General features: G+C 46.1%; 1 protein-coding gene across 1 annotated transcript in view; it reads right to left on the bottom strand.

Annotated features, from left to right (window-relative positions):
- Positions 1,942-14,919, bottom strand: part of LOC109836561 (G-box-binding factor 4-like) — a 42,419-nt gene continuing 29,441 nt past the window's right edge. Inside the window, exon 4 of the mRNA XM_020404489.1 lies at positions 1,942-2,350. Within this exon, the coding sequence (XP_020260078.1) occupies positions 2,270-2,350 (81 nt within the window). The 3' untranslated portion in view covers positions 1,942-2,269. The remainder of the gene's footprint in view (positions 2,351-14,919) is intronic.

Raw genomic sequence — 14,919 nt, 5'->3', positions numbered from 1 at the left:
CTTCTGTGATTTTCTATAGAGGGTTCTTGGATATGTCTTCCCACTTTTGTGAAAGAGCTGCAATACTATTTGTTGCTTTTTTTTATTGGATTAATGTCTTGAGGTTTTCTAATACATTCCTCATTCCATTCATCTATAACTTCTGTTCTCTGAAAGAACATGCCAACGCCCAAAAAATGGGTGGTTTTGAAATGCCATACGGTTAACGTCCAAAAATTTAGAAAACTTGGAACCTCTGTAATGTTCAATGCCTTTTTTAATCCTTTTGTCAAAGCAAGTTTTAGTGATTTTCTTTTCGCAGCAATTGGTGAGTAGTTTGTGAATGGTCAACTCCTGTCATTTCTTAAGCAGATGAGAAACAATGTATTCTGCAATGATTTTTTTTAAACAGAACTTTTTTGCTAAATAATTAGCAAAACAAATCGTTTTGCTAATTATTTAGCAAAAACAACATCGTTGGCCAAAAAGAGATTGGTTTTGAAAAACTGCCCATTCTAAACATACGTGACTATTAGTCCTGTATGTTTAGTGATCATTAATTGACGAGTATCTACGGGACTAGTAGTCCCGTAGATTTTGTTTAGTAATCATCCCTCAAAGTCTACAACTCTACATCGATTAGAGGCTCTTTATGGGCACTTTCTGACCCAAGGAGGATTCTGTCCATGGGTTTTCTGCCAACCCTTCTCCTCTCTAAGCGTTCCTGGTTTCTTCCCAAAACACCCCTCTCCCCTCCTTTTCTTCGATGGTGGCTGCATGCAGTTGAAGATGGGTTCTTTCGAGTCTCATGGCTATTTGGAGAGATGGGTTTGATGAAAGATTGGGATTTGGTAGTAAAGTTTTCATCTTTTCTGTTCTGAGTTCAGAATTTCTTGTGTAAGGATTTGAGTGTGGGAGGCTTGTAGTTGACTTCAGAAGGGTAGAGCAAAGTTGGAGGATGCCCACAGTGGAAGAAAAGTTTGGATTCCTGACAGAAAGATTGTGCTTAGATTCCTTAGCTTTTTAATTGTCAGAAATGTGAAAGTCTCCAATTTTCAGAGATTTTCTTCTGTGCCTATTTGGATCTATGGTTAAAATTCTCAGGTATTGATTTTCTTTGTTCTTCCTCTTTGTTGTTGGTATTACTCAATCTTCTTTTGAGATTTAACCATGTTATTTGGTGAGATTTGGGTGCTGAATCCTTGTTCCAAGAAGTCAATAAGCACATCCTTTTCTTATTCACGTAGCTCTACCAGATTCAGTGAACTATATTAAGGGTGGCACTAGAGGCACACCTTATGCCACACCTTGGGGCACACCCCTCTCTCAGCTACAGTGTATGGGACCCACTTGAGATTTATTTAAAAATCTCAAGTAAGCCCCATGCACTGTAGCTGAGAGAGGGAGGTGTGCCCCAAGGTGTGGCACAATGTGTGCCTCTAGTGTTTTCCCTATATTAAATGGCTACGTTTTTACCGTTATTTGTCTTCTGTAATCTACAGCAAAATCACTAGTCTTGTAGATTTTAGGTGTGATTTACTCTCCAATTAATAGCCACTAAATAACCAGGACTAATAGTCCTTTATGTTTCGAACATCCAGTTTTTCAAAACCAACCTCTTTTTGGCCTGTTTTATATTTTCATGATATAAAAATTATTTATTCTTCCATCAATTGATCTTGCAGCATGAGGCGGTTAAGGAATAGCAAGAAGATAATTTATGGAAAAGAACCCTAAAATACAAAACAACACCTTTTTTTTGTAGTACCAAAGGTTTGAATAATAAGCGCAAAGCCATGTTATATTCTTATGTTTCTCCAATCGATCGAATGAGATTGCTCTGCTACGTAGCCTATATGACAGAGGGTTAGTGGCAGCGGACGGTGTTCTGCTAAGCTTTACCGTTATATACCGTATACATCTTTCATAATGCCCAAAGGGGAATTTTCTCGGGCTCATCTGTTCATAAACGAACTACAGCATGTTTGATCAGACAGAATCATTTGAAAATTACATCTTTACACAAGATATACACATATATTATTCTCACCATCTCTCTACACGCTATCAACGAGAGCAACACGTCTGAAGTACCGAGTTAATACATATCTCAGGCCCTCTCAGGGATCGACTATCGAGATCTTATGACTACACTCACGTCTTACATCTATTTTAGTAACACATTTAAAGTGTATATGTTGCAGGTGGCCACATGGGATCTTGATGAATGAAAAAAAAACCCAGGCCTTAACCATGTCTCTTCATTTACACAAGGGGAATGATAAATGCCCTACCACTGCATACTGTGTGTTCTTCGAAGAGGACGCAATGGCTTCCTGTGCTCTGTGATTGGGATCAGACTTTCCGACAGCTGAAAGATTATTAACCGAAGCTGTTAAACTGAAGATCTAGCTACAAAGACTACTATTCGCAGAAAATAGAAAATGTTAAGAATTGACTTGTAAAGATTTACAAAAGAACTAGTCATTGTTGTAAATCGCGGTGCATAGCGTCACTATCAACGAAAGCAATAGCAAATATCAGCCAAAACATCTATTTGCTCGTGATTGCGAGACATAGCGGGTTTTAGCTGTTAAAAGTGCGACTCTTTTTTCAGTGAATAGCTTTTCTATTCTACCCGACTCATACCCAAACCCAACCCGTTTTATCATTAAAACCCTATCAAAATACTATCCCCAACCCCCTGTGCGCCTTTGATTCGCAGTCACAAAAGAGAAAAAACCCTAGCCGCAGTACTTCCTCCAACATCTCCACCATCTCCGAAGCTCCCTCCACCAACCCCACCATCTCCGGTGCTCCCTCCATCACCTCCACCATCTCTGGAACTCTCTCCACCAACACTATTAGACTATGCGCTATTTGACCGCTATTTGCCTATGCACTATTTGCTACTATTTTGTCGCTATAAGCGCAAATAGCCTTTGCGTTACCTAACCGCTACGCGATGCAATCCGCTATCGATAACCTTGACTAGAGTATATACATTCTTCTCACTGAAGGACGAAGGGGGCATTGAACAAATAATCATACTAACAAAAGCATATCATTGCCAAATTGAATCGAAAGATAAACCTACTGTTAGCATTAAGTGTTAATTAATTTTGAGTTTCCATGAAAATGTAGATAGTGAAAATTGCCTAAATGTCAAAGCCCGCCGGCCAATAGCTTGGGCTCGTTTGCATTCAACGAAGCCCAGCAAAGCTCACCCGCAAAGCTCAATCGCCTGTTTATTGAGCTCGCGCGCCCAATTGTTAAGTTTGCCCGCAGAACTCAACCTCTCCTTTATTGAGCTCGTCCGTAGAGCTCAACCTCGCCTGTCTATTGAGCTCGCCCGCAGAGTTCAATCGTCCATATTCATTGAGCTTGCCCGTAGAGCTTAACTTCTCCTGTCTATTGAGCTCGCCCGCAGAGCTCAATCGCCCCTGTTCATTGAGCTCGCCCGTAGAGCTCAACCTCGCCTGTCTATTGAGCTCGCCGCAGAGTTCAATTGCCCCTGTTCATTGAGCTCGCCCGTAGAGTTCAACCTCGCTTGTCTATTGAGTTCGCCCGCAGAGCTCAGCAACCTCTCCTTACTTGAGCTCGCCGCTCGTAGAGCTCAACCTCGCCTGATTATTGAGCTCGCACGCAAAGTTCAATCTCCCCTGTTTATGGAGCTCGCCTGTAGAGCTCAATCTCTCATGTTTATTGAGCTCACCCGCAGAGCTCAAGCATCGCCTGTTAACTTGACTCGCCCACATGAATCAAGCTCGCCAAATCATGGAGCTCGCCAGTACGAGTTCAACCTCGCCTGAATGCTTTGCTCGCCCGCACGAGCCAGGCACGCCTACAGGGAGTTCGCCCGCACGAACTCGAACGCCAGCTCACACGTTGGAGGGGCACGCCAGCGCCGACCCCGTCTGTTCGTCAAGTTCGCCTGCAAGCTCGCCTGAGCATTCAGACAGCTCTCAAGCTCGCCCGTAGTTTTGTCAGCATCGTCTGAGCAATGCAAGCAGGCTGCATGCTTGTGGGAGTGGGCCTACCCACTTCCCACGTCCTGAGTGATGATGAGGCATGGCTCTCATCACCTTTATAGTGGTTACATCTCATAGTTAGGGGAGGGCATGATGCTCCTCATCCATTAGTGGTCAAATTCCACAAATCAAGGGATGACTCATGTCATCCCTTGTCTATTTAAAGTCTCCTTCAACCAACGTGAAAGGGGTTGATTGGCTAGGCTTGGTATTTCTATTGGCAATGCTCTTCAATCAGAAACTTGTTTTGGCTCACTTGCTTGGTAGAACATTCTTAGCTCATTGTTTGGATTGTTGAGGTAGACTCAATCTAAACTCTCATATTTGAGGCTCATCAGCTCTTTGAAAACTCTTGCATCGTAGCTCTCTCCAAGCTCGTGTCTTTGATACTTTTCAAGCTCGGGTATAGTCGAACTCAATCACTCCGGAGCCTCCGGAGCCTCTACGATGACCTGAATTACTATTCAGGCCTAAAGAGAGCTAGACAGGAACGTGAAGTTCCCAAATTTGTCGGATCGAGGGTTCCCCTGCATTGGCAAAGTTCCTAAAACTAGCGAACTTAGCGTTCCAGGCGAGCCTGACATTTCAGGCGAGCCTCACTCCAATAGCTGAGTTCCCCATCTGGGCGGAACCAACAACTCAAGCGAGCCCACCAAATCAGACGGGCTTCGCTCTTCAAGTCGTCTGTCCATAACAGGCGATTCGTCCAAATCAGTCGAGTCGCCCAGATCAGGCGAGCCACGCCTTCAAGCAGGCAAGCTCCACACAACAGGCGAGCTTCACCTCTAAAATAGAAGCCAGCATCCAGGCGAACTCCAGCAGGATCACCTGAGAACCAGCCTTACCCAAAAAGGCAAAGCTAGAACGACTCAAACAAGCAGTCGGCTCAAGTTCGCCAGCAGTCAGCTGAAGCTCGCCCAAACTCCAGACCTTGCCTGTTAAGGCAAGGTCGTCTGAATGAGCAATCGGCTCGAGCTCGCCAGCAGTCGGCTGAAGCTCGCCCGAACTTTGAACCTCGCCTGTCAAGGCAAGATCACATGAAGTCAACACTTGGGAATTTTCCCAAGTGTTCCCAAGTCGACTCACTTGAGTCCCCTCCATGCGACTGCACATCTGGTCCTTGTGACGTCGAGGGTTGCCACCACCAACCCGTGGGGGATCTCAGAGACTATCTAACTCGCAAACGCACTATTCACGAGGCAAACCCTCAGTGCCGTTACGAGAGGCTCATCCAGACGGTACTTGCCGACTACCAGTGCAACGAGACACCGAAGCCATCGGTGTTCGGGAGGCTTTCTCAACTGTCTTCTGAGCCAAGACATCCTCGCCGAAGACGCCATCGTCAGAAGAAGCAAGTCATTAGTGACTTGGAACTCCTGATAGCCACTATCAACATGGCAGGTAAAGGTAAATTCTGGTATTCGAATTCCTCAGATCCTGAATCTGCCTCGGGATTCAGATGGCCGTCCGTTGAGGAGGGGGGTGTATACCAACGCACTCGCCTTCAAACATGAGCGGCTACCCCAATCGATTATGCCCGTTTGACGCCCATCTATGACAATGAGGACGAGGTGTGCTCAGCAGCAACAATATCTCAAACCTCAAGCACAACCTACGACAAACACGCAAAAGTGCACATGGTGGAATCCTCAGAAGAATTGGCAAAAAGTTTGAAGAGCAGCAGACGACCATCAACTCTCTAAAAGAGCAGATGAAACAGCTTCTCAGCGAGAAGAAGAAGAAGAAGAATTCACGAAACTGACGACGACCCTCAAGGAACAGAGAGCGAGAGCTCACTCATTCTCACACGACCGAGGAAGAAGATAATCGCGAACCATACTCGGATTATTCCAACAATTCCTCGGGAAGACACTCGCATTCATGTAGCACTCCCCGAGACAGGAGGTTTGACGAGTTCCAGAGTCAACTCAACGCCTTGAAACTCTAGAGGAACATGAGTGAGCTGGGGGTGATCAGACCGTATCCGCTCGAATGGGATACGATCGCATATCCGACGAAGTTCAAACCAATGAGTCTGGTCCAATTTGAATGGTTTTGCAAGTTGGAGCCAGACTCCATTAATTCATGTGCTGATGTGGAGAGGCTTTTCTAGGCCCGTTTCTTCGACGACGATACGAGAATATCGATGGCCACCCTGCTAGCCAACAAACAAAAGAAGACGGATTCAGTCAACAATTTCGTCAAGAGATTCAGGAATCGGTCACTTAAGTGTCGGGACCAAGTCTCCTTGAGCACCCTGGTTGAGATGTGCCGCAACAACTTCTCAATCGACATTCTGTCCAGGATCGACACGATGGAAACCCAGACCTGAAAGGAACTTGTTCGCTAAGGTGAGCAAGTCGAGAACATGATCAAAAGATTGGAAGCCGAAGAGCCTCAACCCAAGAGCAAAGCTTCGGAACCTAACACCTCTAGGAACCCTCGGTCAACAGGGCAGAAGATCATGGCTGTCGATTCCACTCCAACCCCTAAACCAACACAGAGGCAAAAGCCTAAGCTCTTCGAGCAGTGCCCGCAAAGGCAATACGACTTCACGAAAGACCAAGTGGTGACTACCTTCAACACTCTTCACAAGTGTAAAAGGATCAAGCTGCTAGAAGCCATGAAACCTGAAGACGTGAACAAGACCGATGATCCAAGCTACTGTGCGTACCACAGATTTGTCAGTCACCACACCTTCAAATGCTATATCCTTAAGGATAAGCTGCAAACTCTTTATGACACAGGAGTCCTAAAGAAGGAGAAAGTGTAGAAAACGATGACCACAAACATGGTCACCCTTAAATTCGGAACGGGTCTCCCCGAGGTTCATACACCGGTAGGAGTTGTACCCATTCCCAAGGTGGAACTGAAGATTGTCAATGACGACCCTCACAATCAACGAGGAAAAGGTTTGGTGCCGCAGACTTTACCGTCAGGACAGGTGATAACATCCCGATCTCATCGGTGACGAGCAATGGACTTCCAACAAGTCCAAAGGAAAATCTAAGCTTTGTAATGTCATTTCGGCAATTCCAAACGATAAAAAAGCGTAGGTAGCAACCCTCACCGATTCCGACAAGGAGGCAGACACATTGATCACCCGAACAGGAAAGGACTTTGCTAAGAACCACCTTCCGACAGCAGAGAGTCCGACAAGACTACCAATGGGACTGTCACCGACAGTTCAGCCAAGTCCTGACAAGCCGAGTTCAAGTGGTCGACCCTTCCGGTTCGACCTACTCGCGCAGCTAAAAAATATTCCAGCCAGGATCACCCAGTATGAGCTCCTGGGATTGTCCAAGATGACCCGCGAAGCCTTGCGAGAGGCGCTGACCAATTCAGAAGCCTTTGTCACACATTTCTTACCCGCTCCTAAAAAAGAGGCAGAAATGAGATGTCCACAGTGCTCCCAAGAATCCAAACAGCAGATCATCTGCATCACTTTCACTTCAGAAGACATGCTCATCAAAAGCACGTCTCACGACCAACCATTATATTTCACAGGATATATCGGTTCCTCTCGAGTAGATAGATTCCAGGTGGACCCAGGATCTGCACTGAGCATTGTCCCCTTGAAGCTCATCAAGCACTTAGGGGTGCCTCAAAAGCGGCTGTCTTCGACGACCACCACAATCTTTGGCTTCAACGCCACCGGAACCCGACCTCTTGGGAAGATTCATCTCAAGTGCCAATTGGGTGACATAAAAACTGAGGTGACCGCTACGTCATTGACACAGAACCCTCATATAACATGTTGTTGGGCCGGTCATGGATCCATAGCAACAGGATAGTCCCATCCACATTGCACCAGTGCTTGAAATATGTGAACGATTGTGACTAAGTGAAGACGGTAGTTGTAGATAAACAACTTTTCAAAGGAGTCGAAAACTACTTCACCGATTCTCTGCTATACCAAAACCCCGAGTCAAGCGACGAACCTCCGGTCGATGAACCCGACAGCGGTAATGAGACCGATAGTGAGTCTGAATGCAACGAGGGTCTTGTCTTAAATGACTTTGAACCCATTGTAATCGGCTACGGGGGTGTTATGGTAATTTACCATCCAAAGATAGAGGCGTCGGGAGAATATCTGCATAAGCCCAAGAAAGTTATGGTCTAAACCAACTTAGAGGCTCATAAGCCCAGCCAAGGTCAAGTTTCTCGACCAGACGAGCAGACAAGTCATATTTCGATCAAGGGTCATCATGACCGACTCAAAGTCCGGGATCAGTCGCCCCCTCGCAATTAAGACGACTCCTCGAGCAGACAACTCAACTATACACCCGACCCGAAGTTCACTTGACTATCGGGTCGCCAAACCATAATGATGACTCGCAGATCAACCCGTCTTGACTAAAGGGATAAGAGCCGACCAAGTTCACTTCAAATGTCAATCGACAACAGTATTGATTAGTCCCATCAAGATCTCCGTTCTGACAAACATCGTGCCCAAGCCGCTTATTCTGCTCACAAGTCATTTCTCAGAAGTTTGCCATGATGCTTCCCTGTGCACAAATGACTTCTCCTTTAATCAACAGTCGTCACCTGGAGAGAGAAGGACGACCACACAGCCGACCTATCCTACGCCCTACCTCTTCTATCAAATCCAAGATACAGAGATGCCGTTTCTCTCCTGTATTTGAATGATTTCCCTTCCAGTCGCTAGTCGACATCTGAAAGGAGAAGGATGACTCAGCACCTCTACTGCTCACCTCTCAGCCGCCTCCTGTGTAGAAAAGAGGAACACAAGGGGTAAGTGATTCTTTGGCTTGGCTACTTCTTCATAAAAACCAGGAACCTACCTTGGTTAAAAAAAAAACTAGAAAACTCTCAAAAGAGTATGCTCTGAGAATCTCAATGGCCGGAGGACCTTGCCCCAAACCCCACTCAAGCTCCACAACTGACTTGACCGTCGGAGGTACCACGGGGGAAACTAGTCCCGTACTCCTGCGATTCTTGCATGTGCAGGTCATCAGCTCACCTCACGCGCTCAGAATCGGGCGTAAAGTCGGAGGAGTCGGCCCAACATCCATCCTCTCCCTTCTCCTCAGCGTCGTCAGGATCGAACCTGCATCCTACGGCGGATAACCCTCATCGACTATTTGTTCACGAGCATCAACAGAAGGTCTGATGTAACCAACGCTGACAAGGCGAACGGACTTAACCTGAATGAAGAACTCGCATTTGCTTACTTGTCGCCTGGTGCATGATCTGTTGAGGATGAGTTCAGCAGTCTGATCCCAGGATTGTATTCTAATTTTTCTTTGCACTTACATGTGCACTCGTCATTTGTCACGAACAAGCAGATGATCGAGTCCTCGCAAGCTGTCTTTGTCATACCTGCCCGAAATATTGCTTAACAAAAGATAATCTTAGGAAGGATAGACCAGCCTGCACGCACATTATAGGACGAGTCAGACGAAGATGAACCTACTCCTCAATTATCATGTTATAGCCCCGTCGCAAAACGCATGATGGAAAGGATGGGTTATGATTTCATCCGTAAGAAAGGCTTAAAGTACGATAAAGCCCAGAAGACGCCCCGTCAACTTGCCCATGTCCCAAAAGCGAAGCCTGACAATTACTATGACAAAACTCGAAAAGGGCTAGGTTACTCCTCTTCCTCGGAATTATATTGCAAATTCAACGGAATATCTGACGATGCTCGCTTAGATGATCAATCGTCAACATCCTCAACTTGGGACTCAGACGTCATCATCGGGACCCTGTTCAAAGACTTCACGGTTAACATGGTTACGGTCGATCCTACTGAAGTCCAAGAGGACGAATAGATTCCGCTTTAGGATGAAGAAGGGATCGCCACGTCAGTGCCTAGTGGAGTGGCTCCTTCGAACAGCGTGAACCGTCAATAGAGGACAAAATACTCCAAATAAATGTGGGAGACGAGGCAAATCCCAAACCCATATTTATCAGCGACAGCTTACCTCCCCAGGAGAGGGAAGACCTTATATCCCTCATACGGGAATATATCGATGTCTTCGCATGGAATTATGAGGACATGTCTGGCCTGATCCTCAGATCGTCATACATCGCCTCAACATCAGTTCAAGCGCCAGACCCGTCAAACAACAGCAGAGACAGTTAAGTTCACAAATCATGGAGGCGATCGAAACCGAAGTGAAGAAGCTGATTGAATCAAGCTTCATCAGATAGGAGCAACACCCCGATTGAGTGGCTAACATTATTCCGATCCTGAAGAAGAACGGCAAGATCCACATCTGCACTACTTTAGAGACCTCAACGCTGCATGTCCCAAGGACGAATTTTCTTTGCTCATCACAGATGTCATCATCGACAACACCTGTGGTTTCGAGAGGATGTCCTTCATGGATGGATTTTCAGAGTATAATCAGATCAAAATACACCATGAGGACGAGAAGCACACTTCATTCAGAACTCCGATAGGGGTGTACTGTTACACAGTCATGCCTTTCGGACTCAAGAACGCCGGCGCAGCCTATCAACGCTCAATGAGCACCATCTTCCAAGAACATCTACGAAAGACAGTCGAATGCTACATGGATGACCTGGTCGTGAAGAGCCGCGACGAAGACGATCACCTTCAAGACCTGAGAGTCATGTTCGACCTCATGCGATCTCATCAACTGAAGATGAACCCTACGAAGTCATTCTTAGGCATGACGAGTGGCAAGTTCCTTGGATTCGTCGTCACAACGAAGGGGATCCACATCAACCCAGACAAGGTGCGAGCTATACAAGATGAATCCCATCTGAGTCTTCATGACACAGCCCGGGTCCTTGAACTGACGCCTGGCACGATGGGCACTTTTGTTGTCTCAATACGACATCCACTTCATACCGCAAAAGTCTATCAAAGGACAAGTAATATGCGATCTCATGGCCAGCCACCCGCTCGAGTCGAAGACTGGTCTGTTTGAAGACATGCCGAACGAAACCCACGAGGTCAATGCAACCTCGCTGGAAGAAGCCTGGCGGCTATACTTTGACGGCGCTTCTCGCGTGGGCACTAGTGGGTCTATCGTTGCAAGTGCGGGGTGGTCTTGGTTTCTCCGCAAAATCATGTATTACCTCGAGCTTTCTCACTGACTGAGCCATGTACCAACAATGTGGCTGAGTACAATGCACTACTTATCGGACTCAACTTCGCCAATGAGTTGGGGGTAAAACACCTTGAAACCTACGGTGACTCTCAGCTCATCATCAGACAGATGACGACCAAGTGGCCGCCAAGCTAGCCGAATCATTTGACAACTTCCACATCGAGTACGTGCTCCATTCCAAGAAAACGCACGCAGATACATTGGCGTCAATAGCAGCTAATCTAGCACAACCGTTGGGAACAAGCCAACACGTCACTGTCGTAAGCCGACAACTCTACCAACCGGAGTATGCTCTGGAGGTAATGCAACTTATCAGGCCGCCGACCAACTCGAACCGAGAGATTAGTGCTTCTCGATCATTGACTACGTCTTGTACGGTAACATACCTGAAGACGTTATGGAGCGAGACTCTGTTCGCAGACGCGCCCCGAGGTTCTACTCTGACACAACCACAAAGGCCCTATATCGTAAGTCATACGATAATATGCTGCTTCGATGTCTCTCTACGACAGAAGCATAAGCGGCCCTACGGGAAGCCCATGATGGTACCTACGGAGCTCACCAACCCGAACCCAAGCTCTAGGACCGCTTGCGAAGAATTGGCTACTATTGGCCCAAAATGGTCAACGACGCTGCTGCTTACGTCAATAGTTGCCATGGTGTCAAATCCACGCCAATTACATGCACAAACCACCCGAAGACCTGCATCCGACAGTGACTTTATGACCGTTTGAAACATAGGGAATGGATATCGTCGGACCGATATTTCCTCCATCAGCCAAAGACCATCGCTTCATCCTTACGGTAACCGACTACTTCTCTAAATTGGCCGAAACCGTGCCCTTGAAAGAAGTCAAAATCAGTGATGTGATTAAGTTCATCAAGCATCATGTCATCTACCAATACGACGTCCTGAGGCGCATCATTCATGACAACGAATCACAATTCGTGAGCCATGCCTTCACTCGGTTCTGTGACAAGTTCAGAATACAGAACCCGACGTTCACGGCTTATAATCCCTCAGCAAATGAATTAGCTGAGGCTTTCAACAAGACGATCATCAAGATCTTGACCAAGCTGACATCCAATAGCAAAGGCGACTGAGATGAGAAGCTAGGTGAAAGCTTATGGGCACATCAGACCACGGTTCGTACACCGACCGACGCCACACATTATTCACTGGTATACGGTTACGAAGCCGTGCTACCACTGGAGATTCAGATTTCGTCCTTACGCGTCGCATTCGCAACGGGGATGGCGACTGAAGAAAGTCATCAACGACGTCTCGCAGAATTGAAGGCATTAGATGAAAAACGACTTGAAGCTAAGCAGCACATTGAGTTTTATCAAGTCCGAATCTCCAAGGCTTTCGATAAGAAAGTCAAACACAGATACTTCAAGAAGGGAGAGCTGGTCCTTTCCTCCAACTGGTAAACGAGACTAAACTGCTCCCTTACTCCAACGGGTATACGAGTATAAACTGTTTCTCAAACCTCCAACTGGTATACAAGGCTAAACTATTCCCTATCTTTAATAGGGAATCCCTGGAGAATGTTACACATGATATTCTTAAGGATAACCCGAAACAAGCTGATTATTCTGGATGAAAACCAATCATCCGAGTAATCCACTCTTAATCATAATAAAAATGATTAGGAACCTCCCGCTGTGGCTGTTTGATAACGTCCAAAATGATTAAAACCCTCTAACTGGTGCATAAGGCTAAAATGCTCTCTACATCTCCCACTCGGTCAAACCTTCCTACAGTTAGGATCAGAGCCAAAATCCCCTCTCGATTCCTTTCAAGAACGAGAGGTCCATTTTCTGGACGATTAAATCTTGACCAAATCTGCTCACATTCAGGATCATTCTGAGTCTCCCACTTGATCAAACCTTCCTACGGTTAGGACCAAAGCTAACCATCAAGTTAATTGCCACCTCTGATAGTCATTTCTCCATCAGTCTCATTCAACTAGATGATGGATCTTGTAAAACTATCAAATTAACTATTATCTCTGATAGTATCCTCTAAATTTTTCCCGTCGATCCTCTCCAATAAGATGATGGGACCACTCCCACTGTCATATTAACAATTACCTCTAACAAATTAACTTACCAATCCTCTCCAATAGGATGGTTAGCCCACAAAGTTGCTCAAAATCGTAACAAACTCCCATTGTCACGTTAACAACCACCTCTGACAAAATCAGGTTGTCAATCCTCTTCAATAGGATGGTAAGTCCTCAAAGTCGCTCCAATCACGATAATCCAATTTCCTTATCAATCCTCTTCAATAGAATGGTAGGTCCTCAAAGTCGCTCCTCAAAGTCGCTCCGATCACGATAATCCTATCATGTTAACGATTACCTATTATAGTCATCTTTGTCATTCCCGTAAATGACGTTGTCCAATCAATCATTACACTCATATGTCCCTAAACAATCTAATCCATTCCTAGCGTTCTAATATTCTTAAAACTATCGATGGGTAAAGCCTATCATGCGATGGCTTTTACATCGATCAATCGCTACACTCATACGTCCCTGAACGATTTAATTATCCCAACACCGTCATTCCCGCAAATCACGTTATTCGTCGATAACGGCCTACCAAGCGATGTGCCTTATCGATTCCCGGATGGTAACCTACCAAACGATGAATCGTTATTTGGACCCTCTCCCGGTCGCTCATGCAAGCGATCGGTCGTTTCGGGCTAAGTTGTTATGCTTAACGGCACAGCGCAACCTAATTATGACCTAACAGGTGTAATTAACCCAACTCGACGCCTCGAGCAACTAAGGGTAGGAAAGAAATTTTAACATTAAGTCTAAAAGAAACTTTCCGACAATTCATCATACTGAGGGGAATAGTACGACTAGCCCGATTCAAACGATAATCGGTAAAGGCAAATCAACTCCTTGATAACTGAGGGTTTGCTAAAAATCCTAAATGATCAGCCAACACGAGAAAATGAGTATATGCACACAACATTGGACAACAAAAGCATAAACTTCATTCATAAACTGATTTTGAGACAATACATTCGAACAAAGTTATGACAATACATTCGAATGAAGTCATGACAATGTATGCAAGCAGAAATAACAAAGAAACGTCTTAAGATCAATCCACTCTACCGAACCTAGTCCAGCAGACTAAAGGAGTCAAGCTCAGCCTTAACAACGACTATCTCTTTCGCCGGGTCCGCTCGGACCTGGTCCTCCGCCTCCTTCCGGATCTTGGCCTCAAAGGATGCGGCAACAGCAGAGTCTTCTTGACGTAGCGCCTGGAGGGCCTGCATCTCCCTTAATAGCGCCGTGAACATTCGCATTTTCAAGACGCAAGCCTTTCAAAGTCGACTCTTTCTCAATAAGTTGGGCTTTCATTCGAGCGATAGTGGAGGCTGATGCATCAATCTCGGCCTGCAATAGGCGTTGTCATTAAGCAAATGCGCGACGAGGGTTTCTTTGTCCGACAGATCCCTCTCTCGAACCTCCTGCTCTCACGCCCCTTTGATCCGAGCCTGAGCTATGAGCCGCTCCACCTCGGGTTCCGAGTCCGCGCGCAACAGACTTTCCAAGCGTGTCAAACGTAGCTCGAAGCCGAGAAGGCTTACCAGGCAACGTAAGGCTTGTCGTACCCCGCCCAAACGCCTGAGATCTGCTACGCAATTAATGAGGAAGGGCTTAAAGTCTGCATAAGTTCCCCAACCAAGGCTGACATTAGAGATTGCTTGTTTAATAGCATTCTCCAATTGCCAAAGGATGTCCAGCGTAGATCCATAGTCGGAGGAGGCAGATTCC

The sequence above is a fragment of the Asparagus officinalis genome, chromosome 4, assembly GCF_001876935.1.
Source record: "Asparagus officinalis chromosome 4, Aspof.V1, whole genome shotgun sequence".
NCBI classification, from domain to species: domain Eukaryota; kingdom Viridiplantae; phylum Streptophyta; class Magnoliopsida; order Asparagales; family Asparagaceae; genus Asparagus; species Asparagus officinalis.
This window is presented reverse-complemented; position numbering and strand designations above follow the sequence as displayed.